At 39.4% G+C, this 20,964-nt stretch overlaps 1 protein-coding gene across 6 annotated transcripts in view; it reads right to left on the bottom strand.

The window, feature by feature from the left end:
* The window catches only part of kiaa1549la (KIAA1549-like a), a 161,656-nt gene that overhangs the window by 31,788 nt on the left and 108,904 nt on the right, over positions 1-20,964 (bottom strand). For all 6 annotated transcript variants that reach the window (XM_034238661.1, XM_034238662.1, XM_034238664.1 and 3 more), the window contains 2 exons: positions 12,163-12,359; positions 684-817 (listed from right to left, as the gene is read on the bottom strand). In XM_034238661.1, the coding sequence (XP_034094552.1) occupies positions 684-817; positions 12,163-12,359 (331 nt within the window). The remainder of the gene's footprint in view (positions 1-683; positions 818-12,162; positions 12,360-20,964) is intronic.

The raw sequence follows: 20,964 nt of genomic DNA, 5'->3' as shown, positions 1-20,964 counted from the left end.
TCAGAGTTTGTCTCACAGGTTTAACGATGAGTCATTTAGCTAACGCTCAAACCATATGCTGTGGGTTGTATGCATCGAAAAACACCTAATCTGACGGAACGCTGTCACAACTCTCAGAGAACTCCCCAACTTTGTTGTCTTTCCTCAGTGATTCCAATCTAAAGTAACTTGATGCTGTGCTTATGTCTGCCATCTTTTAGCTCTCATCTCTATATTACATTTTCAGCAATTCATACTGGAACAAAGTCAGATGAAAACACTGAAATACAAACACCTGAGATGTCTCTCTTGATTCAGTTATGAGTGAAAAGACATGTGATGAGTGTGTGTTGTCACTGACGATGACAGGAGCTAGCTGAGTCACGGCATGTACTGTATGAGTGTGTTTGTGCTCATGTGTACTTTATTACATCTTAGTAATCATCCTTTGGGTAAAATATAATAGTGTAAGAGTGTGTGATGTGTGTGTGGAGGGTGACCAATACTTGTTTATTACCAATGACAGTCTTTCTAGTGGTTGCAGACGTAAAGGAAATGATTCATCTATTTATGTGTTTGTCTGTCTATTAATCTCAGAGTTTTTCCATCACTTATATTCTCTTTCATCTTTTATCCTTTCTGTATCGATGTATCTCTCTCTGAGCCCCCCTCTCCATATCTCACCCCCCCCCCCCCCCCCTCACCATTGGTGCTCCTCTCCTTCCCGTTCCTGCTGCTGCTGCCGGTCGCCGTCCTCCGGGCTGAAGAGCTCTTGCTGGTGTTTAGCTTCGCGGAGCCGTTGCTCGACACCGAGCCGTCCTCCTCGCTTGGCAACGGCCTGTAGTATCCATGGCAACAGAGTGAAGCAAGAACAGGAAGGAGAGCTTGTGAGTCTCAGGGTGTACAGAAGCAGTGCAACATCTCAAGGCTAATACTGGAAACATACTGGCAAACTTTAAATGTTATAAAAGAAACCTGAAAAGGAGCACGATATAAAACTCAGTTAATGTAATTTGAGCATGTTTTCGTTATGTGTTTTCTTCCCTTTACTTTTTCTCATATGTCTTTTACTTCTTTTGTTATAGAGCTGCAACTAATAATTATATTCAGTATTGATTATTTTGCCTATTTATTTATTTTTTCAATTGGTTTGGTCTATAAAAGGTCAGTTTCACAAAGTGCAATGTGATGCTTAAAATGTCAAAAAAATTCAAAGACAAAAAGGGGGAAATCTCCATATTTGAGAGCCATTTTTTTGCACTTAAATGTGTTATTTTCTTTTGATTATGTTTCTCTTGATTACCTAATTGATACGTTCATAGTTGTTGCAGCAATAGAACAAAAGGACAAAATGTCAGTCAAATCCCGCCAGAAATTCTAGTATGATCACAGAATTCTGATGCTATCAATGCTATTAGCATTCTGGCAGTACTCCCTCAAATCAAAATGTATTACAATGTTGGTTTTCATAACTTGCTCATGTGTTTTGGAATGATAATAATTGTTTGGTTGCAGTTACAGAGTGGTGCAGGAATGAGTCCTGAAATCCTGAAACAAATTCGCCTTTTATCCATTTTGGTTCCCTCGTCTCGAAATCAAAGTTTTGCTGACGTGTTTTTGGTTACATGCATGAAAGAAGGTCTAGGGATAAGGCAAGCCAAGTGGATTTTCATATTTTGTTCTATATAATACGTCGGTAAATACCTAACTCGTGAATCTCTGAAGCCTCTATGTGCCTTAAATAAGTATAACTAAACGCCATCACACCGAACATTAGCCGCCGTTAGCTTAGCGGTTGTGATTTAGAGCCATGCAACCTTGATGTTATAGCCTAACATTAGATTTTTTTTTATAAAGTGGTTTTGATATATGGAGATAATCATTCTGACAAAATGTATGTGTAAGCATCATACATTTGTCTCTGACACAAAGCTTATTTTTGAGCCCGTGAAATGCTAAGTTCTAGCTCAACCTACACAAATAAGTCCTCACTGCACCACTCTATTGTGAGACATTTATTTGCTTTTCTATTTATACAACGATCCTATATGAGAGCATAGGAAATGTGCGGACACACTGGAAAAATGTAAAAGACAAGTGGAACAGCAACAACCCTGATTTTGTTGGGCAGGTTGTTGAACAGCCAAGGGCTTAGAAGCAGCTCAGTATATGAATGCATGCCAAACCAAATACACACACAAAAACTTGACTGTTGAGGAGCCAACATACTGGTGCAGAAACATGTATGAAGACATGTATGCTTTGTTCTTGCCTCAGGTAAACCAGGCACATAACCACGTACAGGACACACACAAACACACATGCACACACACACACATGTTTGGCCTACAGGCATGTAAGCGGCAGCAGCAAAAACAACATGACAGGCGTGTCTACATGTGGTGTGAGATTCACAAATCAGCAACACCGGACATTACAGAGCCACAGGCGAGGATAACACCCTGACTGTGCACACACACACACACACACACACACACACACACACACACACACACACACACACACACACACACACACACACACACACACACACACACACACACACACACACACACACATACACACACACAGCAGCAGCAGCGGTCAATGGCTGGCCGAGTCTCAGTCAAAGTCATGTGGAATTAGACAAAGAGTAGGAGGGTGGAGGGATGAATACAGTGTGTGTGTTCCATATGAGCCTGCGCAGGAAGGCCAACAGAATGGATAATCATGCCGCTGGAAAGTAACGTTCATCTCCCGCCTCTCTTTGTGTGTTGTGCCTCACACTCTGCAGCCCTCTGGAGAAGGCAGCAGTGAGCAGAATAAATGCTCCTGTCTTTCCACGTACCGCCGCGGTTAGCATTCAGCTCACACCTCTCTGTTTCCTCAGACAGGTGAATGGTTGTACAGCTGGAACAGTCGCTGTTGGTTCTAACATTGTTTGGCTTGTTTAACTCATATTGGGTCAAGGAAATACCACAGCTGATTTGCATCGTCTACAAATGTCTCACTGTTAGGCAATAATTCAAATAAATCTTATTCTCTTTTTTTTTTTTTAAGGTATGGTATTCTCAATATGTATGGATAGTATTTTAAGGGTATTATGTGGCGTAACAGAGTCATGGACCGTATGATTTTTGGAAACCCAATTTAGATTATGTTAAGATAAAGTGTTAAAGCATAGTTGGATAATGGTTCATGTGTGATAGCTTACTTATTTTACAATGTTTTAGTTACTATATATTCAACAATTCCATTCGAATGACGATTTACAATACAAGATTTCCGAACAACATTTCTATCTAGGCAGGACTTGGTTGGACACACCCATCAGGGCGGATTAAGTGATACATAGAAACTTTTTAATATCTCTTTCTATAATGTTTTAAGATACTTACATTTACAGTCTGAGCCTGTAAATGGCAAAAATAAACTTTTAGTGGATGTACATTGATAACATTGAATGCGCAATTGCTCCAATATAATTAATGTAGTCAATTAGTCACAGAAAGCGGAGAAAATAGGGTGCAGGTTGAAAATAACCAAAGATACCCTTCAAATGAAAGGTGTAGAGAGTGAAGAGTTCACTGTATAGTCAGTAGGGGGTGATTTTGAACATACTAAATGTCTTTGTCTTATATTTATTTGGTCAACTAGTTTGTTTATTCTTCTCCCTGCTTCTTTGCAACCATAGAATGTGCAGAATATATTTGTAGGTGTGACCAGCAGCTCTAAAGGTTGCTTTGTAGGTCAGTTGGAAAGGTCACACAATTTTCCCCAACAGTTGTTAATGTTAACCTACAGTATGATGCCAGAATTTGGCCTAAGTGTGTATCTGTGGACGTGTGCACTTGTGTTTATGCCAATAGAGCGGTGCAGAAATGAGTCCTAATCCCAGAAATGAGTTAGCATTTTTACTACTTCAAGGCTCCCTCATCTAGAGATGTTGGTTAGTTTCCTTGAATATTGTCTGTAGTTAATACAAGCTTACAGCATTTTATTGTTTTGTTTAATGAAATGAAGTTAGTGATAACCCCACTGAAACTTTTATGTGTGTAAGTGGCTAAACTAGATTGTTAGACATTACACCAACTCAAGTCCAACTCAAGTCCAACAAGTGGGCAAAAATACAAAGGAAATGCATTAATGCGCTATTGGCAAACAGGGGTGTGACCAAAAGAGTGACCAATATCAAATGACACATTAATTCACGGGCCACTGAACTGTCTCTGAGTCATACAATTAGATTAACGGAGTGACTTTTTAAAAAGTTGTTTGCACTACCCACCACACAGCCCTTTCCATAGTTCATGACCTGTTTCTTGTAAGCAACACCCACTTTGACTCATTAACCCTTTCTCGTCGACACTTGTGGTTAACAGCTTCTTTTAGATAGTTTATATTGTAGTTCATTATTGATTTTAATGGTACATTGGAAGTTAATACTGTGGTGACATAAATGAGAAGTGAATCAAAAGTTTCGAGAGGCATGGCTCTACAAATGGCGAGTGAGTGAAATTGGGTTTTTCTCTAGCTTCTTATCATATTCATTGTTTGACAAAGACGCAAACAAAGTCATTGTGTTCCCATGAATCTCGGCTGTCCTTTGTGCTTAATGCTAATGTATTTGTTAGCATAATATGCTAGCATGTTGTCTGGACCCAAGTGACTTAAATCTCTTGTTATTTATACTGAGTTCCCCATATACATATATGGGAGTATTCAATGAATGAATAAGGGAGTGAATCCAGCTTTAGTTTTTAGTTTTACTCCTGAGTTTTTACATATGGGCCCTGTTCTAATCTAACTTTGATTGTCTGATTTAGCACACCAAGCCTGTCTGTGCATGTGAAAAGAGAAAATACCTTAGAAGTGTGTTCAGTACCACTATAAAAGTACCATAATAATTGCATCTTGTTGTTACTGTGGTGTGAAATCCCCCTCTTATCCTATCACGTTGCTTTCTGCAGACGTTCCTATTGAGTGTACACCCAGGTGGTAGAAAAACCCATGATACCTTTCTTTGAAAATGGCTCCAGATAAGATACATATGTGCGTATATGCAGGTTTGTAAAGCTGATTATCGCACTGTGCCAGCTCTTCCGGCATTTTTACTCTGTCATCATTGTTGCACTGAATGGCTCCCTCTGGCATGGCTTTAGCCAGGGTTATAAATATACATGTGTTTATCATCCCCAGGAAGCAAAGCAAAACTAATCCCACCTCTTTTCATTTTCCTTTAGAAAGTATGTGTGAATATGAGGCGCTGTGTTTGTGAATTAGCATTTCTGTGAGAGGAGGCATCTCATTTCTGACTTCCCAAAAGAAAGATGTCGCTGTGTCTGGGTGTAGCTCTAAGTAAAGGAGTGGAAGTTTTAAGAAATTGTTTTAGCATTTTGTTCTAAATGATATTTATTTCATTCATAGAAAGGATTATAATTATAATCCCAGTTAAATCTATTGGGGATAAAACTGTTTAGACATTTAGGTAAATGCTTTTAAAACTGCAAGATTACGACAGATGTTGACAAATCATTGCTGGTGCATAAGAATAGCAGTAACAAAGAAGATTAGTGCAGAAAAATGAATGGTAAAGACAGATGGAATATATGGAAGAATTGTATAAATTAAATGCCAGGATGAGTCAAATAAACATAAAACGCAACCTACATTTAGCAATATCCGCCATAGCTTTCTAATCTCATGTACAGTAATCCTAGACAGTAGAGTACCCAGTGAACCAAACTAATCCACTTTATGCTCTCAGTGCCTTTCAGGACAAACGGACATCTGTTTATCGGGCAGTTTGGGTCGTAAGAATGTGATTAACATTTTGGCTAAATCAGTATTATAGGAAAGTAAGAAGAGGGGCTCACTTCATGTTTGCTTCTCATATAACTCACAATTTCTCAATTTCTTGCACATGTTTTCTAAAAGATAATTATCTGAAAACTACCACTACCACTTTCCTGAAAATAAGTCAGGGGTGTGGGATTTTTTTTTTTACAACCTGTAAAAATGTGTGGGAAAGCAGAGGCTCAACATGTATAAGTTTCCAACATCCAGTGTTGCTAATTCTTTTAGTTCATTTTTTTTTACTGAAAGAGACAAAGAAAAATGTTCCTCCAAAAATAATAAATACAATTTGTATCGTCTGTATGAGGTGGTTAAATCTGTATTTATATTAAATAGGGAAGTTGGTGAGGAAGCTATAAGTAATAATTTGGACTGCTACATTTAAAAAAGTTGATACAATTCTGTGTTCAAATTATTTTCTACTGCTATTAATACTTCTCTTGCTTAACATGTACTGTATATGATGCGTACAGATTATACAGAATTAACCTTTGAAATAAATTAAAAACTATGATAAAACATGATGTGTACTTTTCACAACACAGTCCTTAAATACTGAGCAAAAAAATAAAAACTTAGATTTTTACACAAATCTGTGCTACAGTATTTTGCATGCACTTGATGAAAATTAAATAACACCTGTGCAACACCAGGTTACAACTTCTTAAAGATATTCACTACATCCATGTTTACATTACACTTAAATCATTTGGCTAAACACACACATATCTATAGATACAGCTCTGGACACAATTAAGAGACCACTGCTGGTTTTACTATTTATAGGTATGTGTTTAAGTAAAATATACAATTTTTAATTTAATTTGATAAAATACTGAAAACATTTATCTGTGTTGGAATTCAACAGACACGGATGGAATGGCTGCCATACAGGTAGAGATTGAGATTTAAGAACAATTGTGGTCTCTTTATTTTTTCCAGAGCTGTATATATAGTATCTCTAGAATTTCCCATCTGTACTATTTCATGTCTTGAATTCCTATTCATTGTGTGTTTCCCTTTTATGCATATTTCAAGAAAGTTGATGAAGGGATTCTGAGATCAATAGTCTTTTGTTGCCAAACTTGAAAACTATACAGACATTACTTTGATGTTGGGATTAAAGTATGATTATTTATAAGATGATTTATGGGGTGTTGATGTTTAATTTAAATCTGTAAATAAGTTGCTTCTGGTGAAGCTCTTTGTGTTTTATGTCTGTAGGTTTTAATCAGAGTGAGTTATCAAATGTTTTCATCTGGGAAACGGAAGAAAAATATATAATAACAGCAAATATGGTAATGCTGTCAGATAAAATCATATTTTAATATATAAAGAATTAATTATTACTACACTGAATAAAAATATAAATGCAACACTTTTGTTTTTGCTCCCATTTTTCATGAGATGAACTCAAAGATCTAAAACATTTTCTATATACACTAAATAACCATTTATCTCAAATATTGTTCACAAATCTGAAAAAATCTGTGATAGTGAGCACTTCTCCTTTGCCGAGATAATCCATCCCACCTCACAGGTGTGGCATATCAAGATGCTGATTAGACAGCATGATTATTGCACAGGTGTGCCTTAGGCTGGCCACAATAAAAGGCCACTCTGAAAGTGCAGTTTTGCTTTATTGGGGGGGTCCGAAAACCAGTATCAGTCAGTATCTGGTGTGACCACCAGTGCAACACATCTCCTTCGCATAGAGTTGATCAGGTTGTTGATTGTGGCCTGTGGAATGTTGGTCCACTCCATCTGTGGCATTGTGCTGTGTGATGTGGCCTTTTATTGTGGCCAGCCTAAGGCACACCTGTGCAATAATCATGCTGTCTAATCAGCATCTTGATATGCCACACCTGTGAGGTGGGATGGATTATCTTGGCAAAGGATAAGTGCTCACTATCACAGATTTTTTCAGATTTGTGAACAATATTTGAGAGAAATGGTTATTTTGTGTATATAGAAAATGTTTTAGATCTTTGAGTTCATCTCATGAAAAATGGGAGCAAAAACAAAAGTGTTGCATTTATATTTTTGTTCAGTGTATGTATATCTTCTAAGTGCTGATACATATTGTTGACCATTACAGAAATCTCACTAAAACTGATCATTATTTTGTATACCACAGTCATGTACACAAGCAGGTTCTCCATAGCAGCTGCAGTAGCTGAGGCTGTGTAAAGGGATGCTAACAGTTGCTAGACGGTGCAGTATCTCTGAGTGGAGGAGAATATGGCCAGCCTGTGTTCACATGAGATCATACAGCTGGCTCCATGGGGTCCAGCAGATGTATCCTGAGGCCTGAGTCATTTAAAGGGGAAGTGTGAATCATCAGTAATAAACCCCCTCACTCACGCAGGGACAGTGTTTCTATTTTTATCTAAAACCTTCATTCAAAAAAGGTTTGAAATGATGATTGCATCAATGTGAGAATAAACAGCTTCTTTTTGCTAAAGGAAACCTTTCCATCCCACCAGGATTCAGTGAATGTGTCCGACCATGGCTCAGAGGTGTGAGGCTGTTAACAGCTCAGAATTATCGTTGCAATTATCCATCCATAATAATGCGATCCATGTGGCACCTTCACTTCTCCTCTGCAGTCATCACACATCATTGGTGGAACAGCGCTGTTAAAATCACCTTGTGTTAGAGCTATACTTTGTTTTGCAAGATTTCATATTTCAACTTTTATTTTCATGCTGTTCTGTAGAACCACCTTGCCGTGTTTCCTATATTCATATTGTTATTAACTTAATGACATTTAGCTGATGCATTTATCCAAAGCAACTTACACACAGTTCAATACCGTAGACATGCCTTACGGGAGCAGTTAGAGGTTCAGTATCTGGCACAAGGGTACTTTGACACGTGCACTGCAAGAGGTGGTATTGAACCGGTAACCTTCTGATTTGGAGATCAGTGCACTAAGCTTCATTTATTTGTTATAAAACTCCCAAAATAGGCAAGTCAAGCAATGTCATCACCTCTACTTCCCCCTTTCAACACTGTATCTGCACTCTCTGGCCCAAAACAAGAAACAAAACAAAAATCTCTACACTATCTCAAATAAAACGTATATACAAAATGGAAAGAAGGAAAAAGACGAGACTAAATAGATAAAGGGATTTATGTCGAAGATAATTGTCACACCTCATGACCTCAACACTTAACGCAACAATGTGGTCTGGAAAACCCTTTCAGTTTTACTCATTTTACTGTTAATGTTGTTCATGAAGCCTTATCTAAGTTAGATCCTAAGAAACCGGCTGGCCCGGATAACGTAGAACCTTTATTTTTAAAGATAGCTGCAGATTTTATTGCTCTTCCTCTCACTACTCTTTTTAACCTCTCCCTCAGCACAAATGCAATTCCAAAAATATGGAAGTCAGCTTATGTCTTGCCTTTACTAAAAGGAGGGGAGGCAACTATTTTAAATAACTATAGGCCAATCTCTAAATTGTCAGTTCTGGCGAAGGTGCTCGAACGCCTAGTGAGTGAGCAAGTAAAGGAGTTTTTATGTAAAAATGATATCCTGTCTAAACATCAGTCAGGCTTCAGAAAGCAACCTAGCACCATCACTGCGACAATGAAAGTGGTGAATGACAGTACGAGTATTTGTACAATAAGCAGAGTTGTGCAGCTCTATTTATTGACCTTTCCAAAGCGTTTGATACCGTCGATCATCGCATCTTAAAGCAGAGGCTTGTCAGTATCGGCATATCCAGCCATGCAGTGGGTTGGTTTGTGAACTACCTCTCTGAAAGGTCCCAATGTGTTCACTTTGATGGGCTGTCTTCTGAGTGGTTAAACATTGCTAATGGTGTTCCTCAAGGTTCTGTTTTAGGTCCACTATTATTCTTCATCTACATCAATAGTTTAGGTGAAAATGTTGATGAAGCTACTTTACATTTGTATGCGGACGATACTGTGATGTATTGTGCAGGTCCCTCCATTAAGGAGGCTGGTGTTAAATTGCAGGCTGTTTTTAACATTATTCAGACTCAGCTCTCTGAACTAAAGCTTATTTTAAATGTTGATAAAACCAAGGTAATGCTCTTTTCAAAAGCTAAAAAGACACCAGAGCCTGTTTTGGATATTGTAACTGTGCAAGGAAAAATACTTGAAGTGGTTACCTGTTACAAATACTTGGGTATCTGGCTTGATGATTGTCTCAGTTTTAAACTTCAGGTCAATAATCTGCTTAAAAAGCTGAGGGTTAGACTAGGTTTCTTTTTCAGAAACAAGTCCTGTTTCTCTTTTGAAGCCAGGAAAAGGCTGTGACCTTTTTACCTGTGCTGGACTATGGTGATCTGGTCTATACAGTATGAATGCACCTGCCTATTGCCTGGACAAGTTAGATGCCGCCTATCACAGTGCACTGAGATTTGTCACTAATTGTAAAGCACTTACTCATCACTGTACCTGTATACCAAGGCAGGTTTGCCTTCACTTACTGTACGGAGGCTCAGTCATTGGTACACGTTTATTTATAAAGCCATGTTGGGTAAACTCCCGTATTACATCTGTTCACTGATAACACAGAGAGTTGCAAGCAGCTATTGTCTGAGATCGCATGATGTAGTCTTGTTAGATGTGCCAAGAGCAAGGTAAGACAGCTTTTATGTGCGCAGTGCCACTTGCTTGGAACAGTCTACAACTAAAATTGAAACTGAGCAATTTTATTCCTCTGAATGTTTTTAAAGTAAGTCTAAGTGAAATGCTCTTTGAAACTATGGGTATCTGTAAATGTTGATAAGTATGTAAATGTAGCTTGTAAATATGTTGTATGATATCCTCAATTGTTTTATGTTGTTGTATGTTTTATGTCGAACCTAATTGCTGCAGGTCTCCCTTGAAAAAGAGATCTATGATCTCAAGGGACAATCTGGATAAATAAAGGTTTGAAATGAAATGTATGGTTCTGCTGAAAACTTATCTTGCATCAACATACAAATAAATGATCATTTGATCATTATTGTTTGGTGTCAGTTTTAAGTTAATTTGACTCTTATTTTGAAGGCAGCAGCAGGCACTACTGTAGGTGATCGGTAATGTGGTTTGCTTTGGAAAAGGCATATCGTTTTTACCAGGGAAATGAAAAAACTCTTTGTATGTTTGATTGTTAAAACGCGAGATAACTGCATTTTTCATTCACTTCCTGGTGCCTCAGCGTCTGTTTAATTCTGCTTTTTGGCTTGTTTATTTTAGTTTTAGGACAAAGGCGGCTACACCTAGTATTTTGTTTCCTCTAAATGTGCCTGTAAATACGTGGATTGTGTCTTTCTGTCTTTCTGTCTCCAAACAGCTTCTTGTTAACACTGGACTTATCTTCCGATCGCGTCAATCTGTCACAGTGTGCTCTGCTTACTGTTGGCTTCTCTCTGGCTTAACACTGCGACGCGCAAACAAACACTGATGTTTCCCGCTCTAAAGCTTGGGGTCGAGTCTTGGCTTGTTCGCTAAATGACACAGCTGCTCCTTCACAAGGCTTCCAGCTGGGAACATCCATTCAACTCCTCAGACTGCTGAACCTGTGCAGAATCACAGGCTAAAGGGATGATTTGAATTAGCAGGCTTTGCCAAAACATCTACGTCTCATATGAATGATGTATGATGATGTGAGCAGTGCCCTCTCTGCAGACTCTGACTGACATCTATTACAGCTGAGTAAGGAGTCTGCCTTTAAATATGCAAATTAGCGTACTGTACTGTTTCCAAATCAACAATAATCAGGTTCTTAAGATTTCCCCATGTCAATGCTTTTGGATAGTAGCAGCGGTTGAAAAAGTACTCCGATCTTGTACCATAGTGTTGAAATACTGTGTTATAATTACAAATTCTGAATTAAAATGTGATTTAAGTAAAAGCACAACAATGTTAGCATCCATACTTAAAAGATTTCAGAATAATACATGTTTTATTTATTGTTACTATTATTGATTCATTAATGTGTTTGTTGCAGCTGGTTAAGGTGAAGCTGATTTCATGTATTTATATACTGCAGGGTAATTTACTCCAGGTATATGTAATGTCTAATTAATGCTTTAATTATAAATGAAATCAGTCATTTGAATTTTGAACAATTACTAGTATCTAAGTGGAAGTGTGAAGTTTCAGAAAACGACAATACTAGAAAAATATCAAAAATGCATTAATTTAATAAATGTGCTAAGTAATTTTTCACCACTGGATAAAAGCAATTGCTGCGCTAATGAATATTTGTGAATGAAAGTGTTAGAAATTAGCAATAAAAAAGATGTACTGAAGGTTGTGCAGTTTCCCTCAATTCTTTAGAGTTATTCAGGCTGGCAGTCTTACCCTCCTTTGTGTATGTCAGCAGACGGAGGCCTCTTGCTGCCGGTCCCATCCTGGTGGACCTTCTTATCCAACGACATTGACAGAGGAGCATCTCGTACAGGCAGCCCCACCAGCACCAGCGTATCCTTGGTGACGGAGACGGCATCGTCCCCAGTCCGACCCATGTGCTTCTTGGCGTAGTCAAAGCCCTGGACAGGCTGGCAGAGAAAAAGATGACACGCACCAGGAGTCAGAGGAACCTCCATTCTTACAAGGTCACAGACATGGCAACGTGCATCAACACGTCAGGAAGTGAGTTTCAAACTGACTGGCAAAGAAGATATTTCAGTGTTTGATTTCCAAATGGATAAACAATAACTCAGAAAAGGTCATTCTTGTGTTTATCCAATGGGTGTTGTTTTCAGTTTGCCTGTCGGAGTGATGCACATCAAGCAACTCAGGAAGTAAAGCACATGCAAAAACAGCCAAAGGCAACACACTTGAATTTCACTGTACAGTACATCTTACTACACTCTACAAAGCACAGGATGATAATTGGTGAGAAAGATAATGCAAGTCAACGTCATCTATTTGTCACGCTAATGTGCAATGAGTGATAAGTCTTCCGCAACATATTTAGCACATTTTGACATCATAACGATTGTTTCAAATTGGCATAGAAAAGTATAGCAAAGACATCATAAGATAACTTTATCATGAAAGCTAATTAGGGTTGTCGTTTTAAAGTCTGCATCTCTTGTGTTTTGTGGTCATGACATTAGTTAATGTGACTGTCTGCCTGATTTAACAATGACAATAATGGTTTAAGCATAGAGTTTAAAAACCTTGAATGGCTGCATGAAAACAAGCTCTCTATTTGAAAAGAAGTATAACATGGTTAATGCAGAGAAAGGGAACACCATCAGAAAATCATTAAATAAAATACACTTCTGTATTTTGGGTATTATATTGTCTGCCTAAAAGGAAGACCAAGGACATGTGATTCGCTGCAGTAGAACATTCAAATTCATCTCAGTTTCACCAAAAATGTTTTTAAAAAGGAAAAAAGTCTCATCTTGTTGTACATCTTAAAATGTATCATTTTTTATAATAATCAGTTAGTCAATACACAGATTAAATATATAGTTATTTAAGTCGACTGTTATGGCTATCGAAGAAACTGGAGTCAGCATTTGAAGACTTTTTCAAATGATATTTTTGGTTAAATGTATCGCAGACAGGTTGGGCTGAATTAAAGGTCTGTCCTTGACTTCCCATGTGCGTGAATATTTAGAATCTGAGATTTTTAGGTGACGATGGATATTTGATTATATCAAATAAACCACCACTTTAAAATCCAGGAACAACCAAAAGAAACAAATGGATTAAGGCATTTGACTCCAATATAAACAAAGCAATGACTTGCAGCTACCTTGACGTGGTCTCCTGAATAATAATTTAAAAATCGTGTTTCTCCAATTTCAGATAAAGGTAATTGGATGGACCTCCCTTCCTGAATAAGTTGTATTATCAGTCTCTGAACACCACAGCTGGCATGCATAATGAAAAAGTTGAACAAATATATAAAGAGTGAAGCTCTTCACAGCACCTTTGAAGTCAGGGGTTTTGGCATAAAGAGACAAAAGCTGCAGAAGATGTGTTTTACTTAAGCCTCGGAGGTCTGGACACATTAATTGTATTACTAAATGCCTTTCAATTTACAGAATAGAGAACGAGGTTGGGTTACATAACTGTTTCTCCCCTTTTCTATTTTGAGCGGCTCTAAAATGGGACGCCTGATGCGTGTGAGGATGCATGCTTAATTCTGAGTGCATGTGAGGTTAGGCGGCTCGGGCATCCGCGTTGACGGCGTTGTTAATAATTCATCAGTCATACACACCACTCAGCCATCATCTAGTTTAAACACACGTGGCTGTAGCTGTGGATGGATGTCGGGAAATTGATATATGGTCATATAGAGTGAGAAAGAGAGGAAATAGGCACTCTTGCCTTGGCATTAATATATGGATTGATGGCATGGGTATGTGCACGCACCTTTTAAAGGCTGAAGTGATGCATGGTGACAGTTGTGACTATCGTGTGAAAGATGTATGGAGAGTGCTAGTGATCATCTGCCTATGGCGTCAGGCTGTTCAAAGGTTAGAAAGGGGGTTAGCTGTGTGTGTGTGTGTGTGTGTGTGTGTGTGTGTGTGTGTGTGTGTGTGTGTTTATAACGTGTGAACAAAGGGCAGTGTACTAAAGAGAGCCTATAATAATAATAATAATATACATTTTATTTGGGGGGCGCCTTTCATAGCACCCAAGGACACCTTACTGTCACAGTAGAGCGAAGGAAGCAGGACCCAAATGCAGATAAACTGATAATACCTTTATTTCAAGGATAGTGAAATATAGAACTAGGACAGACAGAATACTGACCGGTGAACACAGTCAACAACGAAAGACGAACCGACAAAGACAGACAGAAAAACCAGAACTTAAATACACACAAGACTAATCACACAAACAAGACACAGGTGAGGAGGGAGGAGAAAACACAGAGGCACCAGGTGAACACAATCGGGTAATCAGGGAGGGAAAACAGACAGAAAGCAACAGGCAGGAAACGGGGGTGAACAATTTACAAAATAAAACAGGAAACTCAAAGATAGAAAAAGACAAGACAAAACAACAACACAGACAGATCGTGACACTTACAGGGCATAGGAGCAATATAGGGAACAATTAAAACAGTGGATTTAGTGAAATATCAGCCGGGGTAAAACAAGACAAACAACAGGAAATGGACGACAGAAGAACATGCCTTTTTAGGATTTTCCCTTGCACTCCCTTTCCTGTAGAGTGTTACATAGCTTTTGTTTGCATGTTAATGGTCGGCAAAGGCTAAAATCCCAAAGTTCCCTCCTGGGTGAGTTTCTCCCTCTTTGTCTGAAACGCCTCCATTGGACTCCTTTGTTGACTTCTGTGACATAGAGGTAACTGAGTTATTTAGTTTGTTAAAATTTCAGCTATTCTGTTTAGTCTGTCATCAGATTATTTAATACGATTTGTTAAAGGCTCAGGGCAATCTCGATGACAAAGGTCAATGTCCCCCCCCCCCCCTGTGAGCCGGCCGCGAGCATGGTCGCCGCGTCTTTATTACGTCATCACAACAACACGTTAGGTTACCAACGTAAGCCTGTTCTGACATTCGGTGATATTTTTTCGGTGCTAAAACCCTTTCGGCCGAAAGCCGAAAGGGCCTTTTTAACCATTTTCGGCCGATAATTGTCGGTGGCCGAATATTCGGTGCATCCCTAGTAAATACACATCTGAGTTGACAAATATGACATGTGGGGTTCCTCAAGGCTCCATCTTGGGGCCTCTTCTCTTTAACATCTACATGCTACCACTGGCTCAGATAATGAAAAACAACAAAATAAGTTACCATAGCTATGCAGATGACACACAGATTTACGTAACAATTTCACCAGGAGACTATGCTCCAATTCAAACACTGAGTAAGTGCATTGAACACATCAATGACTGGATGTGTCAGAACTTTCTCCAATTAAACAAAGATAAAACTGAGGTAAAGGTTTTTGGAGCCAAGTCAGAACGTATAAAAGTTAGCGCTGAGCTTCAGTCTGCAATGTTCAAAACAACAGATAAAGCCAGAAATCTAGGTGTAGTCATGGACTCTGACGTGAGTTTCAACAGTCACATTAAAACAGTTACTAAATCAGTCTACTATCACCTAAAGAATATATCTAGGATTAAAAGACTAATGTCACAGCAGGATTTGGAAAAACTTGTCCATGCTTTTATCTTCAGAAGACTCGACTACTGTAATGGTGTCTTCACAGGTCTCACTAAAAAATCTATTAGGAAGCTGCAGCTGATTCAGAACGCCGCTGCTCGAGTCCTCACTAACACTAAGAAAGTGGATCACATCACTCCTGTTCTGAAGTCTTTACACTGGCTTCCTGTGTGTCAAAGAATAGATTTCAAAAATACTGCTGCTGGTTTATAAAGCACTGAATGGTTTAAGCCCAAAATACATTTCTGACCTCCTGCTAAATGATGAACCATCCAGATCTCTCAGGTCTTCAGGGACTGGTCAGCTTTCTGTCCCCAGAGTCAGAACTAAACATGATAAAGCAGCATTCAGTTATTATGCTCCAAATATCTGGAACAAACTCCCAGAAACCTGCAGGTCCGCTGCAACTCTGACTACTTTTAAATCCAGACTAAAGACTTTTCTTTTTGCTGCTGCTTTTAATTGAACTATTCATATCTTAGACTGCACTGTAACTTTTATCCATGTACTTTTTTCTTTTAAATGTTTCTTTTATTATCTTTTCTTTTTAATGACTGATTTGAAATGCCATTTTCCTAATGTCTTTCATTTTTTGTAAAGCACTTTGAATTGCCTTGTGTTTAAAGGTGCTATATAAATAAACTTGTCTTGCCATCACTGCATTATGTGTATGGATTATTGGGAGGAAACAGTAGATGTGGTGTCAGGGGTGTTGAACTGAGCGTGACGACCTGCACATCGACAGTAAAAGAGGTGTCACTCAGTGGCTGCTGGGTAATGGATGTCATGCTAGAGACTGTATGGATTCTCAGAAATGACAGGGCCGAGGGGTGTAACCATGGAGAGTGCCAGACATATCACGACTCCTATTTTACCGCACTGGCTCAAGGTCTTATCGTTTCTGTCTGTTCTTTCACACATCTTCATTTCATGTTTGCCTCTGCCTCCTCTTTTCTCCTCCATCTCTGCCTCTCTTCAACTGTCCACTGACGGCGTGTTGACTTAACAAATGGCCACGTTTCATCTTGTGCGAGCCGCTCAGTTGAATGAAGACTGCAGACAGGGCTTGTAGTATAGCCTCTGATCAGTCTGTCAGAGATTAATGGTGGTTCTCCTACACATCCAGTTAGGAGAGTGAAGGAGTAAAAGAGAAGCAAAGAAGCTGCGTCTAATCAATTCTGTTACAGAAAGTTGTCACGTGAAATGACTGCGACCACGAGCCTTCGCTGCGCCATCAAATGATCCACCCTTGTTTTCCTTTCCTGCACTATCAAACAGAAGCATCTCCTCTCGCCTAATTTTAACTCGGAGCAACAGCCAACAGCAGCTTGATGAGGTACAGCAGATGGACAATATATGCTCTAATCCCCATGCGGCCATATTGATTTAGATTCAGCTCTAGCAGGGCGAGCAGTTGAAGCTGCAGCAACAACAAAAAACTTACCAAAGACATTTAAGAAGTAAAATAAGAAACACAAAAGAGAGGAGTGGGCGCATCAGTATGTTCCTGCGCCGCTTAGATAAACTCCTCCTGGGGCAGTTAGGTGCCATGATGCAGCAAAATGCAAAATACCTTGAGCTCTTTAAATGTCAGCCTCTGCGCTGTTCTTTCATTGAACACCTTACAAATGGGAATGGATTGCCTCTACTTCTGCTGATTCCACCTTTAATGTGCTCCGCATGTAAGCCTACTATCCAATACAAGAGGAAGGCACCGAGGGAGTAAAAGCCATTTTGAAGAATGTTCCGGATGCACAGTGTACGTGCAGCGTGATGAAGTACGCCCGACTCTGCAAAATCACTCTTTAATGCTTAAACACACATGCTCACCTAATATAAAGTATTGATCAGCAGCTTTAGCTTGTCCTGCATGGTAACTGATAGCCGAGTGGATTGGGAGCTCAAGACACAACTGCATACAGACACATGAATATACACAGTAGATCAATGTGATGGAGTCCATTAGATTGTTTAGGTCTGGTTAGTAAAGGAGAAAATAGGAGTTGAGAAATGCCTTTTCAATCTCCTTGCAGAATGCTATTCTCTTTAAATAGCATTCCTCCCTATGTTGTGGTACTGTTGGTTTTTACACCGGATGCAAATCATACCAAAGACCACTAATTCAAGTGGACCCAGGCACGGTTCCTTAAACCATTTGGTATGTAGTTTTCAGAGTAATCCAACCAACTGGGCTTTAAAGAAAAGTGTACTTGGATTTAGGCCGAATCCGTGATGTGAAAACCTCCTTAGCTTCTGGGGGCGATGGACAATATTTCAGTGGTTCTGGTGTATCCAGCTAATGTTCAGCCAAGAGATAACGGCTATCTCTATATGATCTTCTCTTCTGCGCACCGTCATTGTTTACGTTCCTAAGCAACTTGAGATGAGTAGTTAAGTTATATACCAGGTATATTTGCAAAGACTCTTGGGTTGGATGTCATTATCCAGATAAATTACCGAGACAAAGATGACATGAGTGCAAATTGGAGCTTAAAGGACTCCTCCACGTTTATCAAATCTACTTTAAAGAGTAATCCAACATCACTGGCCTCTAGTTCATTACATTACATTACATGTCACTTGTTAGATGCTTTTATCCAAAGCGGCTTACATACATTCAATACTGTGGGCAATCCCCACAGGAGCAATTTGGGGTGAAGTGTCATGTCCAAGGACACAGCGGAATGTTGACTGCAGTGGGATTCGAACCAGTGCCCCTGTGATCCGAAGATCAGCGAAATAACCACTGAGCCACAACCATCAAAGATGCAAGTATGTTTCAACTCACACTCCTGACCTGGGTTTGGGAAAAATGTGTGCTTTTTACTAAATGTACAATTTCCCTCCGGAATAGGGACCTTTTCCATGTTATCCGCTTTATAACTTAGATTTCTGACACATTTCAGTGTTTCTTAAGGCCCTGACACACCTACCCGATTTTGGGAGTCAGAGGCTGTCAGAGGCAGTCGGGCATTCGCGGCGCCCTTCTCAGGTTGGTGTGTCCCGCACCGTCGTTGCTTTACGGCACATTTTCACACCTCCCGCGGCCGATTCAACATGTTGAATCGGCCAAAGAAAGTCAGCCAAAGAAATCACTCTGATTGGCTGTTGCCTCTTTTGAATGACGAATACACACTACCGCTGCCTTCTGGTAAGGACAGTTATTGCCACTCGTCGACTGAAGTCTTTGCGGTGTGTTCGTAGGCGGGCGGCGTAGGCGAGCGGCGTAGGCGAGCGGCGTAGGCGACCCAGGCGAAGTAGCGGACGTAAAAGTCGGGACGCCTTCGGTACGCGTTCTTTGGTGTCAGGTTGGTGTGTAGCGGCCTATAGGGCATAACAAAGATACCAATTACAGAGGACATTCAATCTTTACATTTCGGCGAGTCTTGTATAAATATAAACCAGAAAACATTTAAACGTATGTGTATTCAAGACACTGGAGTGTTTAGTTCCAGTTTGCCTCTTGCCGTAAACTCTTCCCGAACTAAACCCGTGTGAAATATGTATCACATTTGTTTGTGCATGCCACTGCTTGGGATAGGGACAGTGTAAATACCACTGTGCTTTAGAAACAGTGATTGTGGCCTCGCGGCACCATTTTAGAAATCACATATTTTGGGGACTCTTTAATATTTGATGCGTTCTTTCGGAAAACACAAAATAATGTTTGCAGTAATTGTAAAAGCAAACAAAACCTTTATAGTTATAGCTTGTACATTTAAATTGTAATACTGTAGTATAAAGAGACACACTAAAGACACATCTATACAAACTCTATATTTATGCTCCATCACGAAAATGTCCTGCCTACCCATCCATGGCTTCCCTCACATCTCCTCCTCTTGAGGAATGAGGGGAGGGACAGGCTGAACCAAAAATAACCAGCGGATCAGCTGACATCCACCATAACAGCTGTAACCACCAGCGTTTTAACATGTTTTTGTACCAGTTATCTGTCGCTAATCATCTGCTATGGGTCTAGCCATGATAACGTACATAATTCAGTGGAGATACTATAGAAAAAAGAATTGGGTTGGGGGTCTGTGAAGGCTTCCCGCTGAGCCACTGTGAGATGAGAGTGGCTTCATGTGAGAGGATAAACCTTGAAAAGGAAAGGAGCTGGCAGAAAGGCTGATGACACAAGCTTGAGTCACATTTTATGGATGCTACATAATAAAAATAGATTGGTTTGGTTTGCAGGTTTTGAGGGCTCTTTTCCACTATGCATGTAGATGAGTCTGGGTTAAAAATGGCTTCTTCTGGCTGGCAGCTTATTTGCCCATTTTTACGAGATTTTTTACTTCCCGATCGGCTCACCCCAAATCAATTTAAATCATACACAATGATTCTAGTTCTTTTTTAACCTTTCCTCGTTACCACTTCCTCTCTCCCTCCTATTGATGTCCAAATAGCCAATGAGGATGGAGGAATGTCTACAGCCCAGAAACCACATGCACACATTTACCCAGCAACAAGGACAGGCAGCACATACAATCAGCAGCCAAAAAGGCAGTACAATACTTGTTCATTAAAGACAGTCAGTGAAAATCAGGAAGTAGTGCAGAAACTAATATTTCATTAAATAATTATTTATCCAGATGTTTTCAAGAGTGGTAGTATGAGGTAATTGTTCATAGTCAGTGTATTACCTAAAGTAGATTGTGGTTGACATGATATTAATACTGCTTTAACTTGCCATCAGACAGAGCTTGCAGGGATGTGAAGCTGTGATGTGAAGATGTGAACGCAGGGGGCCCCCCCCCCTAACGGTTTTTTTCGAGACTGTGTCTCAGGGCATCTATATATATCTATATATATCTATATATAAACATCTATATTGATTTCTGACTTTTCTACATCCAACTCACAGGTTTATCATTACTTTGAGAACAAAGATTATTAATGTAACCCTTTTAGAAGGGAAGATATGGTAATTTGTTCAGGGAATGTCATTTTCGAGCCTGAGACCTGAAAAACAGGCTCAGGGTTGAACAGGTTATCTT

The sequence above is a fragment of the Gymnodraco acuticeps genome, unplaced genomic scaffold, assembly GCF_902827175.1.
Source record: "Gymnodraco acuticeps unplaced genomic scaffold, fGymAcu1.1, whole genome shotgun sequence".
NCBI lineage: Eukaryota > Metazoa > Chordata > Actinopteri > Perciformes > Bathydraconidae > Gymnodraco > Gymnodraco acuticeps.
This window is presented reverse-complemented; position numbering and strand designations above follow the sequence as displayed.